At 46.6% G+C, this 24,562-nt stretch overlaps 1 protein-coding gene across 2 annotated transcripts in view; it reads left to right on the top strand.

Moving 5' to 3' along the window:
* Nucleotides 1-24,562, top strand: part of CTNNA2 (catenin alpha 2) — a 698,580-nt gene that overhangs the window by 587,099 nt on the left and 86,919 nt on the right. For both annotated transcript variants that reach the window (XM_054172387.1, XM_054172388.1), the window contains 3 exons: nt 15,590-15,682; nt 16,015-16,171; nt 22,126-22,326. In XM_054172387.1, the coding sequence (XP_054028362.1) occupies nt 15,590-15,682; nt 16,015-16,171; nt 22,126-22,326 (451 nt within the window). The remainder of the gene's footprint in view (nt 1-15,589; nt 15,683-16,014; nt 16,172-22,125; nt 22,327-24,562) is intronic.

The raw sequence follows: 24,562 nt of genomic DNA, 5'->3' as shown, positions 1-24,562 counted from the left end.
GAATAATTTCCAGATTGTGGCCCTGCAAATGTATGCTGATGGCCCTTCGCTGAATTCCTAATAAATTAACCATTGAATGGTGCAGGTTAGAAGGATAAAAACATATAGGAGCAGTGGGGGTTTGCTAACACATTGCTCATTACTTCTGGCAGCAATGGTATATGCATTTAGTTATATAGACTGCAACATGTCTTTTGAATACGAGTGATTGACAGCTGACTGAAGATGAGCCTGCATGTGGCCAAGAAGGCCAATGGCATCCTGGCTGTTTCAGGAATAGAGTGGCCAGCATGACCTGGGCAGTGATTGTCCTCCTGTATTTAGCACTGCTGAGGCCACACCACAAGTCCCATGGATGAGTTTTGGGCTGCTTGCTCCAAGAAGGACATTGAGGGCCTGGAGCAGGTCAAGAGAAGGGCCACAAAGGCTGGTGAAGGGTCCAGAGAACAGGGCTGGTGAGGAGCAGCTGAGGGAACTGGGGGTGTAAGGTGCCTAGAGAAAAGGAGGCTGAGGGGAGACCACCTGGCTCTCTACAACTCCCTGAAAGGAGGCTGGAGTGAGGTGGGTGGTGGTGTTTTTTCTGCAAGGGAACAAGTGATAGGAGGAGAGGAAATGGCCTCAAGTTGCACCAGGGAAAGTTTGGGCTGGAAATCAGGAGAAACTTCTTGACTGAAAGGGTTCTCAAACAGTGGCACAGGCTGACCAGGGAAGTGGTTGCATCCCCATTGCTGGAGGTGTTTAAAAGAGTCAGAGCTGTGGTGCTGGAGGACATGGTTTAACACCAGACTTGTTAGAGTAAGAGAATGGTTGGACTAAATGATCCTGAAGATCTTTTCCAACAGAGTGATTCTGTGATTCTCTGGAAGATAATTAATTACCACCTTTAGAAAACCCTTTTTGTATTTACTTCCTTCTGTCCATGGCCTGGCACTAGAGAGACACTTCTACATGAAGTCACATAATGGGAGTGTCACATGGAGTGCCAGTGTACATCAAGTGAGAGCAGAGCAGGATTTGCTACCATTTCTGTCTCATCAGTGCCTTGACAGTGGGGATTCATTTCTGGTCTGGTTTGTTGAAGCTACAATTTACTGACCAAAGAGTGTGTTGGCTGAGCCAAGGCTGCTGTAAATCACTGAAGGTGGAGCAAAGCTGCTGTGCATTTGTTGAAGATCTTCAACTAAGCTGCTGTGAGGTTGTTGAGGATCTTCAGCTTTGTCTGAGTGGATGGATTGAAGGAATAGGTTTGGTCCTTTCATGTTGGTGAGTTTGGGATTTCTACTGTAGAATTCAGAAGTTGTTGAGGGAAACCTACCTGAAAGGAGATAGAATAGAATAAACCAGGTTGGAAGAGACCTTCAAGATCATCGTGTCCAACCTATCATCCAACACCACCTAATCAACTAACCCATGGCACCAAGCATCCTGCCAAGCCTCGCCCTGAACACCCCCAGCAACAGCGACCCCACCACCTCCTCGGGCAGCCCATTCCAATGGATAATAACTCTCTCTGTGTAAAACTTCCTCCTAACCTCCAGCCTAAACCTCCCGTGGCACAGCCTGAGACTGTGTCCTCTTGTTCTGGTACTGGTTGCCTGGGAGAAGAGACCAACCTCTGCCTGACTACAACCCCCCTTCAGGTAGTTGTAGAGAGCAATAAGGTCACCCCGGAGTCTCCTCTTCTCCAGGCTAAGCAACCCCAGCTCCCTCAGCCTCTCCTCACAGGGCTGTGTTCCAAGCCCCTCACCAACTTTGTTGCCCTTCTCTGGACACATTCCAGCAAGTCAACCTCCTTCCTAAACTGAGGAGCCCAGAACTGGACACAGGACTCGAGGTGTGGCCTAACCAGTGCAGTGTACAGGGGCAGAATGACCTCCCTGCTCCTGCTGGCCACACTGTTCCTGATGCAGGCCAGGATGCCATTGGCCCTCCTGGTTGCCTGGGCACACTGCAGGCTCATGTTCAGCCTACCATCAATCACTGTCCCCAGGTCCCTCTCTGGCTGGCTGCTCTCCAGCCACTCTGACCCCAGCCTGTAGCACTGCCTGGCGTTGCTGTGGCCAATGTGCAGAACCTGGCACTTGGATGTGTTCAATCTCCTGCCCTTGGCCTCTGCCCATCTGTCCAGCCTGTCCAGGTCCCTCTGCAGAGCCTCTTTTGGTCTCTTCTCCCAGGCAACCAGCACCAGACAAGAGGGCACAGTCTCAAGCTGCACCAGGGGAGGTTTAGGCTGGAGGTGAGGAGAAAGTTCTTCCCAGAAAGTGCAATTGGCCATTGGGATGTGCTGCCCAGGGAGGTGGTGGAGTCTCCGTCCCTGGAGGTGTTCCCAAAAGGCTTGGATGTGGCACTTGGAGCCATGGTTTAGTTGTCAGGAGGTGTTAGGTCATAGGTTGGATTTGATGATCTCTGAGGTCTTTTCCGATCTGGTTGATTCTATGTTTCTATGAAATGTTGAATGTGAGCTGCAGTTCTGTGCAAGTGCTTAATTATCAGTGTTTCCAACTTGCTAACACATTGTTGTGGGGTTCAGGGCTGCTGCTGCTGCTGCTGTGAGAGCAAGGACTTGTTTTCAAATAGAACTGGGTTGATCACTGTCCATTTTTAATACCAGTGATTAAAAAAAAGTGAAGGTACCTTTATACATACGTTCTTTGGGAGTCAGAGATGCCACAGACAGCTGAGGAGAGACAGCAGGAGCAATGTGCTAAACAGATCAGAGGAAACCGGCGTGTCACCGGCTCTGAGGATTACTTGTCAGAGAAAGACAAATCCTCCAAAGATATGTTGTAACTTCTGTCTTTTCTTTCTCCTCCTTTGGTCTTCCAAGTGCATAAAGATACCACAAGAGCCTGGGTAGTGTGTGGAAATTTAATTTACAAGATGAATTGTTTAGACTCAGCCAATAATCCTTTGTGGTGATGTTTCAAGCACAGAAGTGCACATGTGGAAAAAAAGGCAGCATGAAGGGATGTCAAAACCTTTGTTAGCCAAAGATTTCAGCTACAGTGAGCTGTGAAGCTTCTCAGTAGATCCCCAGTACCTGAAGGGGGCCTACAAGGAAGATGAGGAGAGACTTTTTACAAGGGCTTGTATGATGGGATGAGAGGGAATGGCTTGAAGCTGGAAGAGGGGAGATTGAGACTGGAGATCAGGAAGAAAGTCTTTCCAATGAGGGTGGTGAGACTCTGGAACAGGTTGCTCAGGGAGGTTGTGGATGCCCCCTCCCTGGAGGTGTTCAAGGCCAGGCTGGACAGGACTGAACAACCTGGTTTAGTAGAAGGTGTCCCTAACCCAAGGCAGTGGGGGTCTGGAACTAGATGATCTTGATGGTCCCTTCCAACACAAACCATTCCAGGATTTTTTGATTTGTATTTTTCTTTGGGGTACTAAAGCTCTGTGAATTTATTGGAAGGACCTAAAGCTGGTCCTAATGGATGCATATAGCTTCAGTGGCCTCAAGCACAAACCCTACGAGGAGAGGCTGAGGGAGCAGGGATTGTTTAGCCTGGAGAAGAGGAGGCTCAGGGGAGACCTTACTGCTGTCTACAACTATTTAGATTGGATGTGAGGATCAAGTTCTTTGTTATGAGGGTGGTGGAACACTGGCGCAGGTTGCCCAGGGAGGTGGTTCAGGCACCATCCCTGGAGATATTCAAGATGAGGCTCAACAGGGCTCTGGGCAACCTGATCTAGGTGAGGATGTCCCTGCTGACTGCAAGGAGGTTGGACTGGATGAGCTTTGGAGGTCCCTTCTGGCTTGGACCATTCTATGGTTGTACTCTGTTCTCTGAGGCTGATGGTGCAGCAGAAGAGCAGCTCTGTGAAAATCAGTAGGGATTGTGAATGAAAAGAGCTCTTTGTTAAAAAATAAGGCAGATGATTAAATTTTGTTGGTATGTCAGAGGCTGGTATGAGCACTAAGAAGAGCCTTGATAATAAAGGGTAAGGCTTGTAGGTGGCAGGTCAAAGGAGTGGGCTGGTTTGGATGGGAACAAGTGAAGCCATGCTGGAGCTGATGCCATGAATCTATACAAAGTGCTGTGAGCCCTGGAAACAGTTCTGGGCCCCTCAGTTTTGGAAGGAGGTTGCCTTGCTGGAAGGTGTCCAGAGAAGGGCAACGAAGTTGGTGAGGGCTTTGGAACACAGCCCTGTGAGGAGAGGCTGAGGGAGCTGGGGTTGCTTTCCTGGAGAAGAGGAGGCTCAGGGGAGGCCTTCTTGCTGTCTCCAACTCCCTGAAGGGAGGTTGTAGCCAGGAGGGAGCTGGTCTCTTCTCCCATGCAAGCAGCCCCAGAACAAGAGGACACAGTCTCAAGCTGCACCAGAGGAAGTTTAGGCTGGAGGTGAGGAGAAAGTTCTTCACCGAGCGAGTCATTCGCCATTGGGATGTGCTGCCCAGGGAGGTGGTGGAGTCCCCATCCCTGGAGGTGTTCAAGAGGGGATTGGACGTGGCACTTGGTGACATGGCTTAGTCATGGGGTCTGTGGTGACAGGTTGGACTGGATGATCTTTGAGGTCTCTTCCAGCCTTAGTGATTCTGTGATTCAGTGCTGTGCAGTTTTAGCTGAGAGTGAGACTGCAAAAGAGAAATACACAAAGGAAAAAAATGGGGTGGTGGTGGTGTTTGGTTTGGGTTTTTTTTATGTTGTTGGTTTTGTTCTGTTTTTCCCCTCGCTTGTTTTCATCACACAATCTTTTCAACTGCCTTTGAATGGGCCCTGAGCACAGATTAGTGCACACTCATTGCAGAGGGTCCAGTGAACCTGACCTCGTCACACGCTATTGCTGCTTGTTTTCCCTAATTAAATGTTCCATCTACAGGAGCAGAAATCCATACAGCTGGTATCAATGCAGAGTTTTGAGACTAAGTGAAACAAACACGTGCCAGGAATGGTTTAGGTACAGCTGAGCCTGCCTTCAGACAGGAGCATCATCTGCCAAGTTTCCTTTCAGCTCCCATTTCCTTGGCTTGGGGTAACGTCGATGTTGCTGTGGTGAAGCAGATGATGCTGTGGTATCTGGTCTCCTGATGAAACTGATCAAACCTGGTCAGAGTGTTCCCAGCTTTCAAAGAAACTTGATTTGCCTACTCCACACACACAAAAAAGGACCTAGGGGGAGGTGTTATTCCCCACCTGCTCCACAGGGAGACCATCTATGGGCTAAGTACTGTTAGCATCCATCAGTGTATCTGGATGTAGTCATGGGTGCAATTGCTGCTTCTCAAAACAGCGTGGAGTGAGCCTGAGAGGGACAGCTAATCCAGCACTGCCAAGTCCACCACTAAACCATGTCCCTCAGCACCACGCCTAAATGGCTTTTAATAACTTCCAGGAATAGTGACTCAACCACTTTCCTGGGCAGCCTGTTACAGGGCTTGACAACCCTTTCATTGAAGACATTTTTCCTAATAGAAAATCTAAACCTCCCCTGGCACAATTCGAGGCCATTTTCTCTTGTCCTGTCAGCTGTTGTTAGGGAAGAGGGAACAGCCCCTGCCTTGCTACCTTCTCCTTTTAGCTAGCTATTGAGAATGAGGTTTTCCCAGAGCATCCTCTTCTCCAGAATAAACAACCCCAGTTACCCCAGGTGCTTCTCACCAGACCCATTCTCCAAACCCTCCACCAGCTTTGGACACACTCCAGTCTTTCCTGTAGTGAGGGCCCCAAAACTGAACTCAGTGTTTGAGATGCAGCATCACCAGTGCTGAACACAGGGCAATGAATCCCTTACCTTGCTCCTGCTGGCCACACTATTGCTGGTCCAGGCCAGGATGCTGGTGGCTTTGTTGGCCACCTGGGCACATCCTGGCTCATCTTCAGTCGGCTGCCAACCAACACCCCCAGCTTTTTCCCTCTGGGCAGTTTCCAGCCACTCTGCCTTAAATCTGATTTTTTCATGGAGTAGTTGTGACTCAGGCATAGAACCCAGCACTTACCCTTGTTGAACTTCCTCCCATTTGCCTTGGCCTGTTGATCCAGCCTGTCCAGGTCCCTCTGCAAAGCCTTCCTACCCTCAAGCACATCAACGCTCTCTCCCAGTTTAGTGTCATCACAGGATGTCAGGGGTTGGAAGGGACCTAAAGAGATCATTAAGTCCAACCCCTCTGCCAGAGCAGGACCATACCATCTAGCTTAGGTCACACAGAAACACATCCAGACAGGCCTTGAAAGTCTCCAGAGAAGGAGACTCCACAACCTCTCTGGGCAGTTGTTCCAGTGCTCTGTGGCCCTTACAGTAAAGAAGTTCCTCCTAGCCATCATCCCATTTATTTATTTGTTCTTGCCTAGCAAAGCTGAAACTTTGGAATAGAATAGACCAGGTTGGAAGAGACCTTCAAGATCATCAAGTCCAACCTATGAACTAATCCAGCACCACCTAATCAACTAAACCATGGCACCAAGCACCCTATCAAGTCTCCTCCTGAACACCTACAGTGATGCTGACTCCACCACCTCCCCGGGCAGCCCATTCCAATGGGCAATCACTCTCTCTGTGTAGAACTTGTTCCTAACATCCAGCCTAAACTTTCCCTGGCACAGCCTGAGACTGTGTCCTCTTGTTCTGGTGCTGGCTGCCTGGGAGAAGAGACCAACCCCCTCCTGTCTACAACCTCCCTTCAGGTAGTTGTAGAGAGCAATAAGGTCTTCCCTGAGCCTCCTCTTCTCCAGGCTAAGCAACCCCAGCTCCCTCAGCCTCTCCTCACAGGGCTGTGCTCCAAACCCCTCCCCAGCTTTGTTGCCCTTCTCTGGACACCTTCCAGCATCTCAACATCTTTCCTAAACTGAGGGGCCCAGAACTGGACACAGGACTCAAGGTGTGGCCTAACCAGTGCAGTGTACAGGGGCAGAATGACCTCCCTGCTCCTGCTGGCCACACTGTTCCGGATGCAGGCCAGGATGCCATTGGCCCTCCTGGCTGCCTGGGCACACTGCAGGCTCATGTTCAGCCTACCATCAACCTATACTCCCAGGTCCCTCTCTGCCTGGCCGCTCTCAGCCACTCTGCCCCCAGCCTGTAGCACTGCCTGGGGTTGCTGTGGCCAATGTGCAGCACCTGGCACTTGGATGTGTTCAATCTCCTGCCCTTGGCCTCTGCCCATCTGCCCAGCGTGTCCAGGTCCCTCTGCAAAGCCTCTCTACTCTCCAGCTTTATTCATTGAATGCTGAAAGTTATATAAAGAACTTCTGATTTAAAACCTCATTATTAAAAACTGTGAGTGAGTGAGCTGCATTCTGCTGAGAATTTTTTTCTGTAAATTGTTGAGGTTTTGGGTGTTGGGTGGTTGGGTTTTTTTTGAGGAGTCAAATAAAAAGCCAGACACAGCACTCTAATAGACAGGAAATAATCCTGGGGGTTTCTTCAAATGGGTTTGGATATTTATGAGGTAATGGTGATCCTTTGAAAAGGTAAATCAGCTTTCATGCAGAGCGCTGCAAACATCTGAGAGCTGGGATAAAATGGAGCAGGGTTGGGTTTTTTTAATCAATTAAACCAGGTGATTGAGTATACCACCCAGATGAACATTTCCAGGCTTTTGTTAGTGCTTTAACAAAAGCTCCAAGTTGCATTAAGAGACACCCAAAACATAAGAATGCAGTTTTAGACTGGGAGAAAATAGAATGTGAGGATACGCACTCCAGCACATTGAGTACCTCTCTCCCCCCTCCCCTTTTTATCTTTTCTTTTCCCCTCTCCCCTTCCCCTCTCCCCTTCCCCTCTCCCCTTCCCCTCTCCCCTTCCCCTCTCCCCTTCCCCTCTCCCCTTCCCCTCTCCCCTTCCCCTCTGAAAGAGGGGAAAAGGGTGCCTCCCCTGGCACAATTTCAGGTCATTCCTCTCATTCTATCACCTGATAACTAGAGAGAAGAGGCCAACCCCCACCTCACTGCAACCTCCTTTCAGGTAGCTGTAGATAGCAATGATGTCTCCCCTCAGCCTCTTCCTCTCCACACCAAACAGGTGCTCCTCACAGACCTGTTCTCTGGACCCTTCACCAGCTTTGTTGCCTTTCTTAGAGGAGTTCTGAATTGGTTTTAGGAAAAATGCCTTTGCTGCAAGAGTGGTCAGGCTTTGGAACAGGCTGCCCAGGGAGCTGGTGCAGTCACCATCCCTGGAGGTGTTCAAGAAACCTGTGGCCATGGTTGGACTTGATCATCCTAGAGGTCTTTTCCAAGCCTATGATTCTAGGTCTGAGCAGGTTATATTTAGTATGGTCAGTGTTTGGTACTGAAAGATTTTCAGAGCAGATGTCAAATGCAGTAAATCAGAGCAGTAGTAATTTACCATAGCAAAGCCTTTTTTTTTCACTGCTGTGCATGCAGTTAGATTTTTTGAATGCAAGTAGATGTATGTACTTCTAAACAACTTATAAATACATCTCCTACTTTGTGATGGGTTAATGCCCATCCTGAAAACAAGGAGGGGAAGGGCTTGGGAGTGCTTTGCCCTCCCTGCAGGGCATTTTCCCCCTGGGAAACTGAGTCTGTTCCACTCCCCCCTCCCTGCCCAGCTTGGGTATAAAAGGGAGGGCATTGTAGCCATTAGCTCCTTTTTGGCTCCTGCCTCTCCTGGATGAGAGCTACTGAAGCTGCCTTCCTGCTCCTCTGTCACGGGGTCAGGCCTGATCCTTCTCCCTGCTGCCTCTGTGCCTCTTCAGAGAGACTGGTTTTGTATTCTTGTTTTTTTTCCCCTCCCATGCATCCTTGTTCCTTGTCCTTGTGAACCTTACCTGTTATTGTTTTATGTATGTATATATTGATTAAAGAAAATTCTTTACCTCTCTACTTCCAGGCCAACTCCAAATTATTGCTTGGTGGATTTACTCCTTCCCTTTCCTTTTTTTCCCCTCTCTGTTGGGAGGGAGGAGGGAGGAGTGAGGGAGGGCTTCTCAACCTTGCCCCCATCTGAGCCCTTAAGTCCCAGTTAAGGCTCAAACCACCTCATACTCAGATAAGGCTATGTGATGGGGAAGGGAGGCACAACTGGCAGTGTTAGCCAGCACCAGGTTCCCCCCCACCCCGTGCCATGTGGAGTAGGTACTGAGAAAGAGATCAGAGTCAGATATTTTCAGGGTGGTACAAATTGGCTCTGCAGTGCATGAAGAGGAAGAGGAATCTGCTGCAACATGTAGTCTCAGTGACATTTTGATTTTTGGCACTTGTTTGTGTATGTGCAAACCCATCCCATCTAGTGATAAATAGAGTTTTGCTCATAATGCATTGCTTGAGTGGCTAGAGAAAGGATAAATAAGCTGCAGATCTTGGGTAACTTAGCTTCAACTCTGTGCTCTCCTTCAGAAACACAATCTCCTATTTGTGGCTCCATGAATATCACTGGGCTGCCTACAGCAGTGCCAACATTAATATATGTCAAAAAGTTGCAGGATTGGGAGATTGTAACAACATCTGGGTGAGTTGCTAAGTGGATGGATAAATAATTACAAATAGTTAAGATCCCACAGTTCAGCAAGTTACCACTTGTCAGCTGAAACATGAGAGCTGACTATTTTCTTGGCTTTGGTCCACTGTGAATGTTATAGAAGGCGCTTATTTAAACCATCCTCAGTTCAAGCCAAATGGAAAGTTTCAGTTTCTCAGACATGTGGTCCAGACAGGTCAGTTTGACTATGGCTTAGGTTTAAGTTCATAGAATCATAGAATCACCTGATTGGAAAGGACTTTAAGATGATTGAATCCAACCATAAGCTGACATCTCCTTCTACTCAACTGTTATACCATGTCCCTAAGCTCCTCATCATAGAATCATGGCAGTTTAGGGGACACAGTCTCAAGCTGTGCCAGGGGAAGTTTAGGCTGGAGGTGAGGAGAAAGTTCTTCACAGAGAAGATTGCAATGTGCTGCCCAGGGAGGTGGTGGAGTCACCGTCCCTGGAGGTGTTCAAGAGGGGATTGGATGTGGCACTTGGTGCCATGGTTTAGTCATGGGGTCTGTGGTGACAGGTTGGACTCAGTGATCTTTGAGGTCTCTTCCAACCTTGGTGATACTGTGATCTTAGGCTATCAGTGCCACTGATAGGAAATCAGTATGAAGGAGTTGATGCACACTTTTTCACCTCCCCAAGTCTGGGATTGGTTGAGTGGCTTTGATTGCAGAAAAACACAGCATCACTGCAGCCACAGTGTTTATTTTCTTGCTCATTACTTTTCCATGCTCCTGCAGGACAGGTTGAAGGCATTTAGCAGTTGTTCTGATGGCTTAAGAGCAGCTTAGCAGAGCTGAAATTCTGGACAATGATGTTTATCTCCACAGCAGCTTCACTGCTATTATGTCCCCCACACATTTTGAGGCTGTGTCACAGTGCATTGGCTTTGGTGTTTAAAATGTATTCATTCATATAAATACTCTTCAGACAGTCCACATGGATCTTGATGCACACTTAAGTTCTGTTCAGGCAGTTGGTGAATGCAGCATGCTCAAACTTAGTGAGCAGCAAAATAAACAAACAAAGAAATTCATTACCTGGTTACTTCCACAGCCTCTCCTGAAATCTCCTCTTCAGTGCTTTAGTGGAGACAGAGCACTTGAAGCATAAAGGTGGAGGCTGTCAAATCAAAATGCTGGCAAATTGGCAGCTACAGTAACGTACAGCTTTTTGCTTTCCAAGCTCCAGCCAACTCAGGAGTGATGTATGAAATGAAATTCCAACCTTGAAGAGGCTGGGTGCTTGACAACACATGGTGTATTAAATCTGCATATGCAAAATGAGTTGTAATGCACCATTAAAGCTTCCTCTAGTTCAGCAATACTTTCTTCAGCAACCATCAGGGCCAGCTATAATCTAAGTTTAAATAGTAATCTAGATGCATCCAGAGGATGAGGTAGTCAACCAGAGACCTGAACCAGTCTCTGGAAGTCCCTTTCTCTTTTTATCCATTATCCAAAGAGGTCAGTTATAAGCCTAACCCAGGTGTCTCAGCTAAGTGGGGTGGAACTTGGTCTAAGGTTTTTTTGGTTGTGGTTTTAAGTAGGAAAAATATCTAAGAGTGGTCAGGCATTGAAAGAGGTTAGCCAGGGAGGTGGTGGAGTCACTGGCCCTGGAGGTGTTCAAGAAGTATGGGGACATGGCACCCTTGGATATGGTTTAATGGCCATAATGGTTTTAGGTTGATGGCTGGACTTGATGGTTGATCTTGGAGGTCTTTTCCAACTCAAACAACTCTATGATTCTATGTTGGATCCCCTCATGGTTTCTGTCAGCTAAGGACATGACTATGGATCTTGCTGTGCTAAGAATCCTAACTGATGATAACTTCATTAAGTGTTTGGTAACAAAGGCAACAAAAATAATCAAATAGGGACTGAATCTGGTGATGGATTGCACAGAAGACTTGTACTGCTCCTCAGACCCAGGCTTACACAGTGGCACTGAGATGCAAGCTTTAGCAAGTAATGTCTGTCTAAAAACTAAGTTTTTGGGTGAAGTCAGATTATTTCTGGTTTGTAGTGCTAAATTCAATTTTATCCAGATTGCATCTACCTTTGTAGGATTTGCTTATCTCCATGCCTGTTTGACATAATCAGATCTTCCCATGGTACAGGTTGGCACAGTCCCTGCTGAATTCTGAAAGTCAAATTGCTTCCTGACTGCTGAGGGTACTGCCCTGCATTTCTGCAGGGCCTGAAATACAACACAAAAAGAGTTTAGATTAGGATTGTACCTCACACATGTAATTTGTTGTGGTTCAAAAGGATGATGTAATGGTTTTATGGTTTTCTTTTTAATGCATGTTTACTGTAGCCAGAGATGTTGTGGGTTTAAGCCTGGGTGTTTTATAGTACCATATAGTACAGTCCTCCAGGGACCTCCCTGGGCAGCACATTCCAATGGCCAATCTCTTTCTGTGAAGAATTTCTTCCTAACATCCAGCCTAAACCTCCCCTGGTGCAGCTTGAGACTGTGTCCTCTTGTTCTGGTGCTGGTTGTCTGGGAGGAAAAAACAACCCCCACCTGGCTACAACCTCCCTTCAGCTAGTTGTAGAGAGCAAGAAGTTATTTTGGTCTGTTCTAGGCTCAGTCTCCCCTGAGCCCTTCTCTTCTCCAGGCTAAGCAACCCCAGCTCCAGGTGGTGGAGTCACCATCACTGGAGGTGTTTAGGAAGAGACAGGATGGGGTGCTTGGTGCTATGGTTTAGTTGATTAGATGGTGGTGGGTGATAGGTTGGACTTGATGATCTTGAAGGTCTCTTCCAACCTATCCTATCCTATCCTATCCTATCCTATCCTATCCTATCCTATCCTATCCTATCCTATCCTATCCTATCCTATCCTATCCTATCCTATCCTATCCTATCCTATCCTTCCTTGGAAGGCCAGGACACTTTACAATATTAACTCATCAGATTCTACTGAAAAAAACCCACAACAAACACACAAAACCAAACCCAACCAACCAACCAACTGGCAACTATTAGCAGAGAGATGGAAGAAATTAGTTTTGTTTTTCAGTGACTTTGTTTTTCTGTCTCCAAGAAAACCCACACACCACCTTATATAGTTTGACTGCCACTTCATGACACCCAGGCCCTTTCCATTGCATATCTCACTGCTGTCTGTGGACAAAAAGGAAGAGCTGTGGTGTGTCTGAAGCCTTAGGACAGGTTTTCATCATGGTAATCACAAAATGAAAGGGCAATCTGAAACCCCGCTTATTGACAGTACCGGAAGATGGCTTTTGCTGAGCTTAATACCATTTGCTACTTATTAAGGTCTGTAATTTCCATTCATGTTAATGCCTTCTAATTATTATCCTACTTGGCTTTTGTTGCTCATGGAGATTAAAGTGGTCTGTTTGATGTGTGCAAAGAAGTGACTCCAGAAAATGGTGAATTAATTGGAAGGTGTCAGCTTAGGAGAACATTTTTGACATGAGCGCTGTAAGGCTGTTAACAAACAGACTAACTCATTTGTCTCGCTGTGAAATGAAAACAAAAATCACAACATTGTGATAAGATCTTGACTAGGAAATGCCTGCAAGACTCTTTGAAGCCACGGGTTCTTTTCTTCCCTGGGCTTCGGCACCGTGCTATATGCAGCCCACGTTCTACAGAGCTGTGAAGTGAAATAGGTTCCATGCAGAACAGATGGACCGGGGCTAATGTGGTGATGTGCACTGGAGATGAGAACAGATTAATACCACAAGGGGAAACTGGAGGAAAATTGGAAAGATGGGGGTATTTGAACTAATTCATGAATCATTTCCAACTGATAGTTATGCCTTCAGGCACAGTGAAGAGCATCAAGGAAGCATATTTAAATTTTCATAAGTTTGTTTTAATGTAGATTAGAATTAAATGCCATACTTTGAGCTGATTAAAAAAAACAACCCAGCTACCTCATATTTCCCCATCCCAGAATGTACCTTTGTGATTCAGGTATCACTGATGGACGTATCATAGTATCAGTCAGGGTTGGAAGGGACCACAAGGATCGTGTAGTTCCAACCACTGTGCCATGGGCAGGGACACCCCACACTAGATCAGGCTGGCCAGAGCCTCACCCAGCCTGGGCTTGAACACCTCCAGGGATGGGGCCTCAACCACCTCCCTGGACAACCCATTCCAGGGCTTCACCACTCTCCTGGGGAAGAACTTCCTCCTCACCTCCAGCCTCAATCTCCCCACCTCCAGCTTCATTCCATGCCCCCTAGTCCTATCACTCCCTGAGATCCTGAGCAGTCCCTCCCCAGCCTTCTTGGAGCCCCCTTCAGATACTGGAAGGCCACAATTAGGTCACCTCCGAGCCTTCTCTTCTCCAGACTGAACAGCCCCAACTCCTTCAGTCTGTCCTCATAGGAGAGGTGCTCCAGCCCTCTGCTCATCCTCCTGGCCCTTCTCTGGACAGCTTCCAGCACCTCCAGATCCTTCTTGGAATAGGGGCTCCAGAACTGGAGGCAGTACTGCAGGTGGGGTCTCAGCAGAGCTGAGTAGAGGGGGAGAATCCCCTCCCTTGCCCTGCTGGCCACACTTCTCTTGCTGCAGCCCAGGCTCTGCTTGGCTCTCTGGGCTGCAAGTGCACACTGAGAGCTCCTGGTGAGCTTCTCCTCCCCCAGCACCCCCAAGTCTCTCTCCTCAGGGCTGCTTTCCAGCCAGTCACTGCCCAGCCTGTGTTTGTGCCTGGGATTTCCTTGACCCAGATGCAGGACCCTGCACTTGTTCTTGTTGAAGCTCCTGAGGTTGGTTTGTCCCCACCTCTCCAGCCTGTCAAGGTCCCTCTGGATGGATCCCTTCCCTGCAGTGTGTCAGCTGCACCACACAGCTTGGTGCCATCAGTAAACTTGCTGAGGGTGCACTCAATGCCACTGTCCCTGGCACCCACAAAGATGTTGAACAAGCCTGGTCCCAGGACTGATCCCTGAGGGACTTTGCTTGTCCCTGGCCTCCACTGGGACATGGACCCATGGACAGCCACTCTTTGGGTGCGGCCATCAAGCCAGTTCTGTATCCATCTAGTGGTCACCCATCAAAGCCATGTGTCACCAGCCTGGAGACCAGGCTGTGGTGCAGGACAGTGTCAAAGGCTTTGCTGGGGTTAATTATGTGCCCTGGGACACGAGCTGCCCTTTGGAAAACCCACGGCCGATTCATGGACTTGACACAGGGCTTTGGGGAACATTTTACTGGCAAAAAGCACTGCATGGCCTGGGAGAACGTGCTCTGCCACAGGCATCCAAGCACAGAGATGCAAGTCTATAGTGTCTGGAGGCATGGTCTGATGCCTAGAGCTCATCCTCTATCATCTTCCCAACAGCCTTCAGTCTTCTGACTCCCCAAAGCTGTGCCAGAGCAAGTACAGTTGGGTGACTACATCTCTGAATGGGATCTTCAGGCATATGTTACAGAATGAGGCTTTCACTGTCTCCAGGGGTGGTCAAAAAAAGTGTAGACATGGCACTTCAGGGCATGGTTTAATGGTCATGGTGGTATTTAGTTGGTGGTTGGACTCCATGGTCTTAGAAGTCTTTTCCAACCAAAATAGTTCTATTGTTTCACATGATCTTGCTAATGCTCTAAAGCTCAAAATTCCATAGAAATAAAGAGGTCCAGCTGAGAATTAAAACAATGATGCATAAAGCCACCAGGATCTGAAACAATGAAGGTACTTAAGAAATGAAAAACATCTCAGTATTGATGAAGGCATTGGGGGTTTTGTTATGGGTGGAAAAGAACAATCCCACAGGTTAGGACGTCAAAGCTTCTTCATTTTGCAAAGGTCTGAGTACATGGCTGAGCCTGATTACTAATCCACATAGTGGACATGGTTAATAAAAGGGAAAAATGAAGTGGGGGAATGAAAATGGACAGGTAAGTGGATGTTCTGCAGTCTCTGTATGGCTTCTCAGGAGATTGTTCTCAATCTATAGAGGATACAACTCTTGACAGTGAGGCAAGATTTAGTTTAGTTTGCTAGTGAGGAAATAATCCCCATGGGTTTCTGTTCACCAGCGCAGAAGATGCTGTATCATTTCTCATGGATGCAGTTCTTTCATTCTAGGCAAGGCTCAAGAAGGAGAGAGAAAGGTCTAAAATGGCCTGCTTGCTGAAAACCTGATCCTCATGCTGCTGATTTCATTGCAGGTTGCAAATCTGGCCTGTTCGATCTCAAATAATGAAGAAGGTGTGAAGTTAGTCCGCATGGCAGCAACACAGATTGATAGTCTGTGCCCACAGGTGAGTAACAGTCCTGCTGAAAAAGGGCTTGAGCATTAAAAAGCTTTGGTTAGCTTGATGGGAAAACAGCCTAGATGAAGATTGCAGCCTTGCCTTTGTCATTGCATGGTTGCCTGCTGTCCACCAGCTGTGACAAGCGCATTCATCTCTCGGGACCTGCGTATCAAACGAGGTGCAGTGCTGTGGGTTTAATGCAATCTGTAGACTATTTTTTTCTTTCCCTAGCTGAAGAGGTCCTTTCTCACTGGCAGGGTGGTTGAACTAGGTATCTTTGAAGGTGCCTTCCAAGCCAGGTTGTTCATTCTCTGACTCTGTGACTGTTCTGTTAACAGGTAATAAATGCTGCCCTCACGCTGGCTGCCAGGCCCCAGAGCAAAGTGGCCCAGGACAACATGGATGTCTTCAAAGATCAGTGGGAGAAACAAGTGAGAGTTCTCACTGAAGCTGTTGATGACATCACTTCAGTGGATGATTTCCTCTCTGTTTCAGGTACTGGGATCAAGAGACCCTGCTAAAACTGTACTCCTAAATTAATGGGTTGGAGCAGATCAAAGTGATAATTGCTAAAGCATCGTTGGCCCTTTAGCCTGTCCCTCCTGGAATGCTGATCTTCTGCACTCAGCAGGGACAACCATGCCATGGCAATTAAGCCCTGGTAGCAATGGTTAGTTTTACATCTCCCAGAAAACAGCATCCTATTTGTGTTTCTATTTCTAGAGATGTTTTGTTTCTGCTCAGGCACAAAGGAGGATTTTTGCCACCTTTTAAAAATGCATTCCAGACCTGTGACAGGCTGATGGTGTCTGCAATAATTGTTGGAGCCCCTGGGCAGTTGTAGGCAAGAGCAGAAAAGATGAACTTTATTTTGCAGCTTTGCTCAGACCATAGAATCAGCAATGTCTAAACTGTGGAACAGATCTACAGAATCACAGAATCACCAAGGCTGGAAGAGACCTCAAAGATCATCGAGTCCAACCTGTCACCACAGACCCCATGACTAAACCATGGCACCAAGTGCCACATCCAATCCCCTCTTGAGCACCTCCAGGGATGGGGACTCCACCACCTCCCTGGGCAGCACTTTCCAATGGCAAACAACTCTCTCAGTGAAGAACTTCCTCCTCACCTCGAGCCTAAACTTCCCCTGGCACAGCTTGAGACTGTGTCCCCTTGTTCTGGTGTTGGTTGCTTGAGAGAAGAGACCAACTCCCTCCTGGCTACAACCACCCTCAGGTAGTTATAGACAGCAATAAGGTCTCTCCTGAGCCTCCTCTTCTCCAGGATAAACAGTCCTAGTTACCTTACAGTTCTGATCATCAGTACCAAGTTACCAGTCCCTGAGGAAAGAGAAGAAGAAGGGAAATAAGCAAATGATGCCTGAGTCCCATCTGAGTATGTTGCAGGACATGACCAGTGTGTACGTTTCCAGAGAGCTGGGAAGCACTTCTGGTTCCCAGTTATCAGTGTAGCAATTCAGAGAGAGAGAAGTAGTCAAGTAGTATGAAAAACAACTCTTTGCACTTCTCTGGCTTTACTAGGAAGAACTACAATGCAAAGCAAGTTCAGTGAGAACAGCCAGGAACAGTTCAGGGAGAGGAGCCAGGTAGATAGGGACCTGGGGGTACTGGTTGACAGCTGTCTGAAAATGAGCCAGCAGTGTGCCCAGGTGGCCAAGAGGGCCAATGGCATCCTGGCCTGCATCACAAATCGTGTGGCCAGCAGGAGTTAGGCAGTCATTCTGCTCTGTACCCAGCACTGGTTAGGCCACACCTTGAATCCTGTGTCCAGTTCTGGGGCCCTCAACTTAAGAAGGACATTGAAATACTTGAACATGTCCAGAGAAGGGCAACAAGGCTGGGGAGGGGTCTGGAGCACAGCCCTGTGAGGAGAGGCTGAGGGAGCTGGGGTTGCTTAGCCTGGAAAAGAGAAGGCTTAGGGGAAATCTTATTGCTCTCTACAACTCTCTGAAGGGAGGTTGTAGCCAGGTGGGGGTTGGTCTCTTCTCCCAGGCAACCAGCACCAGAACAAGAGGACACAGTCTCAAGCTGTGCAGGGGAAGTTTAGGCTGGAGGTGAGGAGAAAGTTCTTCCCAGAAAAAGAGATTGGCCATTGGAATGTGCTACCCAGGGAGGTGGTGGAGTTATCATCCCTGGAGGTGTTCAAGAAGTGATTGGCACTTGAAAACATGGCTTAGCTAGTCATGAGGTATTGGGTGATAGGTTGGACTTGATGGTCTCTGAGATCTTTTCCATCCTTATTGATTCTTTGATTCTAACAGACAAGGTATCTTAGCCCTTACATAAAGAAGGGATGGGGATGGGTGTGATAGTGACTCTTTGGGTCACAGTCTTTGCTCCGTCTTCCTTGTAAAGTGCTAAAACTTGTGGCAGAGTGTGTTGTTACAATCTAGTCATACACAATGAACACTGTAATTGCTAAGTGCTGCATGTCTTGGGTTAATTGTCTGCTGCAGAAAATCCATTTTCCTGTTATGCTTTGAAAGAAGTGGATTTTACTGTTGGGACTGAGGACATGGAATGTGCCAAGCGTGCTGAGCTTGCTCTAACATCACAGTTATTCTTATGGTTCATGCTACATTCTTTTCCCTGACATTTCCTAAGTTTCCTCATGAAAGTTTAAGATGTTTGGAGGAAAAAGAAAAAAATATCCCTTACAAAATTGTTTCATTTTCTGTTTTGCCCTCCCCTCTGTGCTGTTTGGTTGTATCCCACCTTTACTAGTAGCAGGGAGATGGTCTGGTTCATATAATTGCACTCCACTGTTCAACTCCACTGCTGGAGTGGTTGCTGCAAGTCGTGACAGTAAAATGAAATTGAGCTCTTAATAAAAGGGTACTTCAGAGTCTGGTAGCAGATAGAGTTTTGTCTGAGATTTGAAGCTGGCAAACACTTCAGGAGATCTAATCCTACAGGGAAAGGGCAGGGCAGGCCAAGCTGTAAGCTGCAGACCCAGTCTGTGAGCCAAAGAGATGGCAAACTTACTGACATGGCCATTTGGGTGTTTGAGAGCTGTGCTCACTCAAAGCACTTGCATCCATAAACCCAGCAGTTACTGGAATGGATGGTATTGAGAGGGTAGATTTATACTACTAAGAGGGGAGATTTAGGCTGGATATTAGAAAGAAAGTCTTGACAGTGAGGGTGGTGAGACATGGGAATAGCTTGCACAGGGAGGTTCTGGATGCCCCCTCCCTGGAGGTCTTCAAGGCTGCATGAGGCCTTGAGCAACCTGGGCTAGTGGAAGGTGTCCCCACAGCAGGGAGGCTGGCACTAGATGATCTTGAATGTCCCTTCCATCCCAAACCATTCTATGAATCTCTGTTCTTATTTTATGTTTGTCTCAAATCATATTTTCTCCTGTCACAGTTTTGCCATAGATCCAAACGTTCCAAGGCAGCTGAGAAGTACTTCTGTTGGGTTTAGATAGTTTTTCACTGATGTCCATAGAGATATCTCTTGAAAATGCCTGAACATCTCATGGATCCAGAGAGCCTTTTGCCTCAGCTTACCCAGGGTAGTTTTATTTTTGGATGTTAAACTAGTGTCTGGCTAAATGTGCCTCCTCTTCATGGTGAGTGTCACACTTGATGCCGTTGTTTAATTTATCCACTGGCTGTTTGAATCCATACAGAACTCCTTGTTGAGCAAAATTTGGCTATGATGTGGTAAAGAAAATGATGATGGTGAGGAGGAAATAGTGAAGAAATAGTTTAGCAAAGCTATTTATTTATTTTACATGTGGACAGAGAGGTTTTTTTAAACAAAGAATTTTGCCTTGCCAGTTGCTCACATTCACAGCTCAGGGGACATTCAGTTTTCAGAGTTTTTTACAGTTTAAGGTTTTAAATCATGGAAAATATTTCAAAAACTCTTAAATGAACTAATCCTGGGAGCCTTAACAGAGGAGATGACTCTGTCAATCTATTCTTCTCTTGCTAACAATAATTAGCACAAAGCAGCTGGTGGACTGATTGATTCAGATTTGTTACTACCACAAACAACAGCATCTCACTGAGTGTGACCAGCAGGACCAGGCAGTGATTGTTTCCCTGTACTCAGCACTGGTGAGGCCACACCTGATGTACTGCAGTCAATTTGGGGGCCCTCACTACTGGAAGAACAATGGAGTGCTTGAAGAGGTCTAGAGATGAGCAATGAAGCTGGTGAAGGGTCTGGAGAACAGGTCTGGTGAAGAGCAGCTGAGGGAACTGGGGCTGTTTAGGATGGAGGAGAGTGAGAGGAGACCTTCTCAACCTTCACAATTCCCTGAGAAGAGGTTGGAGTGAGGTGGGTATTGGCCTCTTCTCCCTAATATCAAGTGATAGGATGAGAGGAAATGGTCTGGAGTTGCACCAGGGAAGGTTTAGATTGGATATTAGAAGGAACTTCTTGAGTGAAAGGGTTCTCAAGGACTGGCACAGTTTGCCAAGGGAGGGGGTTGAATCCCCATCCCTAGAGGTATTGAGAGGAGGCAGAGATGTGGTGCTAAGGGATGTGGTTTAGCACCAGCCTTGGTAGAGCTAGAGAATGGTTGGACAGAATGATCTTAAAGGTCTTTGCCAACCAGAATGATTGTGTGATTCTATTTTCAGTTTAGTGGTGTCTGCGGCAGAGAAGTAAGTTGTTGTTTGTGGACTTTCTCAGCGTGAGTTTGCTCAAATATGAAATTCAGTCCTGGTTTTATTATTGAAATTAATCTGAACTGTACTGGCTACAGGGAAATGATGTTTGACCTAGTCAAAATCTCCTTCATCCTTTCACGTTATCTGCGAAGGCAAGACGACTACATAAACCATGACAGGCAGCACGTGATTCTGAGGCAAGAGCACGACCCGGCAGTGCAGCTCCCCAGATTTCAATACAGCTACTTGGTATTTCATCATCTGAGCAGACTGGCTGTTGTCAGCTCTTCCTTCAGAATATGCACAGTCACATATCATTATACTGCGTGTCATGAAAAATTCACAGCTTCATCTCTGCCATCGGGGGAGTAAAGGAGATGAACTGCTCGTGCACAGGCTCCCTGCTATCTCCAAAGGCCGCTTGCCGTCGTCATTTCAAAATGATTCATTTGCTTTCCCAACTTATTTCAGCACAAACCAACCAAACGTATGAAGTGTTCATGGGAATGTGCAAATGCGCCTTCAGAATAGAATAGAAGAGAATAGAATAGAATAGAATGGAATTAACCAGGTTGGAAGAGACCTTCGAGATCATCGTGTCCAACCTATCATCCGACACCACCTAATCAACTAAACCATACAACCAAGCATCCTGTCAAGCCTTGCCCTGAACACCCCCAGCGACGGCGACCCCACCACCTCCTCAGGCAGCCCATTCCAGTGGGCAATCACTCTCTGTGTAAAACTTCCTCCTAACCTCCAGCCTAAACCTCCCCTGACGCAGCCTGAGACTGTGTCCTCTTGTTCTGGTACTGGTTGCCTGGGAGAAGAGACCAACCTTCGCCTCACTACAACCCCTCTTCAGGTAGTTGTAGAGAGCAATAAGGTCACCCCTGAGTCTTCTCTTCTCCAGACTAAGCAGAGGCTCCCTCAGCCTCTCCTCATAGGGCTTGTGCTCCAAGCCCCTCACCAACCTTGTTGGCCTTTTCTGGACACGCTCCAGCAAGTCAACATCCTTCCTAAACTGAGGGGCCCAGAACTGGACACAGTACTCCGGAAACTGCTCAGCTGTTTATCAGAGCACCTGCATCATATCTGACCATTCTCCACCCCACCCCCACCCCCACCCCCCCTTTTTTATTGTACTTGCATTCTAATGAAATCCAGCGTGAAGTTTGCAATTCATGTGACCATTATCGAGAGAATTACAGGTTGGTGCTCGTGGTATAGGTGAGAGGACGTAGCCCAGTCCCTTTTAAAGATAAATATCACAGCTGGGATTTTTTTTTTCCTCCTGTTCTGTGGCATGGCATCACAGCATGGTGTTTGTTTTGCAGTCTTGGGCAAGGACAGATGTCAATTTTTCATCCTAGTGACATTTGCTGTGTGCCCAAACGAAGTGAACTTTGCTGTGAGGAAGAACGGTTGTAGACAGGCAGAGGTTGGTCTCTTCTCCCAGGCAACCAGTACCAGACCAAGAGGACACAGTCTCAAGCTGCACCAGGGGAGGTTTAGGCTGGAGGTTAGGAGGAAGTTCTACACAGAGAGAGTGATTGCCCATTGGAATGGGCTGCCCAGGGAGGTGGTGGAGTCACCATCCCTGGAGGTGTTCAGGAGGAGACTTGACAGGGTGCTTGGTTGCATGGTTTAGTTGATTAGGTAGTGTTGGATGATAGGTTGGAGGTGACGATCTTGAAGGTCTTTTCCAACCTGGTTTATTAAAAATTCTAACTGAGCCTTTATTATTTATTTATTTGTTTGTTTGTTTATTTATTTATTTCCTCCCCCCTTCATGTTCCAGAAAACCACATTCTGGAAGATGTGAACAAGTGTGTGATTGCTCTCCAAGAGGGGGATGTCGATACGCTGGACAGAACCGCGGGTGCCATCCGAGGCCGTGCAGCCAGAGTCATCCACATCATTAATGCAGAGATGGAAAACTATGAAACTGGAGTTTATACTGAGAAGGTGCTGGAAGCTACCAAGCTGCTCTCTGAAACAGGTAAGCTTGCCTGAAATATTGTTTGGTATTAAATGGCTTCAAACTTTCAGTTGCTTTTCTGAACCCTCTGAGTTAGAGGGGAACCTGTGCTTGAAAACAAGAGATGAACAAATTAGTGACCATTATTTCTCTGTTGTCCCCTCTCTGCTGCAGCAGAAGTCACCCTGGCAAAACCTATGCAATACAAGGGATTTGGTAGCCCATCAAGCCTAGGATATTTCATCAAAGTTTCAATAGTTTGAGTAAATATCCAGTTCTGTAGTCCCTGTTATAAAAAGGACATGGACATACTGGAATGTGTTCAGAGAAGAGCCATGAGGATGAGCAGAGGGCTGGAGCTCCTCTCCTATGAGGACAGTCTGAAAGAGTTGGGGGCTGTTCAGTCTGGAGAAAAGAAGGCTCCAAGGAGACTTTCTTGTGGCCTTACAGTATCTGAAGAGGGCTACAAAAAAGCTGGGGAGGGACTTTTGAGGATGTCAGGGAGTGATAGGACTGGGGGGAATGGAACAAAACTAGAAGTGGGTAGATTGAGATTGGATGTTAGGAAGAAGTTCTTCCCCATGAGGGTGGTGAGACACTGGAACAAGTTACCCAGGGAGGTGGTGGAAGCCTCATCCCTGAAGGATTTTGCAGCCAGGCTGGCTGTGGCTGTGAGCAACCTGCTGCAGTGTGAGGTGTCCCTGCCCATGGCAGGGGGCTTGGAACTGGCTGATCCTTGAGGTCCCTTCCAACCCTGACAATCCTGTGATTCTATAAATAATGCACAGCCTTTTCTTCAGGTTCTTTCCAAGGCAGCTGATTGTGTATTTTGTGTCTGTAGCAGATCACTGCAAATGTTACTCTGTGGTCTGTGCAGGAGGACATACTGAGTGGAGCCTCCAGTTGTGTTTCTAACCAAAGCCCATTTTGATATGGTTGAGCAACTGAAAATGTGTTACCTGATTGACAGGGGAGAAAATCCTGCTAGATTCTGTAAGTTAAATAGGTTCTCTAAACTAATAAATAGATTATGTAACATAATAAATAGATTCTGGTAAAAAAATAAAGAGGTTGTGTAAAAAAAAAATAAATAGGTTGTGTAAAAAAAGAAAAAAAGAAAGAAATAGGTTGTGTAAAATAAAATTAGATTCTGTAAAAAAATAAATAGGTTCTGTAGAATAAATAATGTAAAAGAAATAGATTTAAAACCAAATTGACTTAAAAATAAATTGACTTAAAAATAAATTGACTTAAAAATAAATTGACTTAAAAATAAATTGACTTAAAAATAAATTGACTTTAAAATAAATTGATTTAAGAATAAATTGATTATAGAATAGAATAGAATAAACCAGGTTGGAAGAGACCTTCAAGAGCATCATGTCCAACCTATCATCCAACACCACCTAATCAACTAAACCATTATGTATAATAAACAGATTATTCAAATGTATGGAAGCCTACTGGATGGGTAGACTGGGAAAAAAATGACTGATTTAAGGGGTTTTAACCCAGTTTTTTTCCTCCAGAAAGCAGGGGTTGGATTCATCTAAGTGTAGGTGATTATGTCTGAGGTGCTCATTTTAGACTCCCTTGTACTCAGCTTTATCTGTTGCTATGCATGTCTGAATTGTTCAGTGCAGGCAGTGCTATCAAGTGCTCTCATCTTAAAGCAGTGATCTACATTTGTTCAGATGAATCATTCCATGGTGCTCAGGCACTAGGTCTCCACTTGCTGCAGAAGAGACCAGCCACGATGTAGCTGCACATAGCATCAGTGGCTGAAAACACCCAAGCTGGTCCTCCCCTATCTGTCTGCACTCCCTCTTCTGGGCTTTAACACCATTAAGAATATTTTAGGAGGAACAAATGAGAATGAAGCAGTTCAGGACACAGCAAATAAAGCATTCAGACAAAACGATCAGGCATCTCCCTGTGAGACCTTAAAGCAAAACCTCTTGTAGCTCTGGGTTAGCTCTGAGCAAAGAAACCAACAAAATGAACTAAAAGATATGTTGGAATGCTTTAATATTACTTGTTGCATTATGGTTGTCCCCAGCTTATTATCCTTTAGCCTTGACAGGGACACCAAGCCCCAATTGCACAGATAAATCCCAATGACCAATATCCAGAATGTCTTCTTTGTCTGACCTTTCATTGTGATTGACTGGAAATTATAGCTAAAGTGTGGAGCCCTGAGATTATGACTAGGCAGTTATGCCTTGGCACTTGTAGGTTCACACCTACCTGTAGAAAT

Source organism: Dryobates pubescens, chromosome 23, assembly GCF_014839835.1.
Source record: "Dryobates pubescens isolate bDryPub1 chromosome 23, bDryPub1.pri, whole genome shotgun sequence".
Classification (NCBI taxonomy): domain Eukaryota; kingdom Metazoa; phylum Chordata; class Aves; order Piciformes; family Picidae; genus Dryobates; species Dryobates pubescens.
Note: the sequence above shows the minus strand (reverse complement) of the source record. Positions and strands in the feature narration are given on the sequence as shown.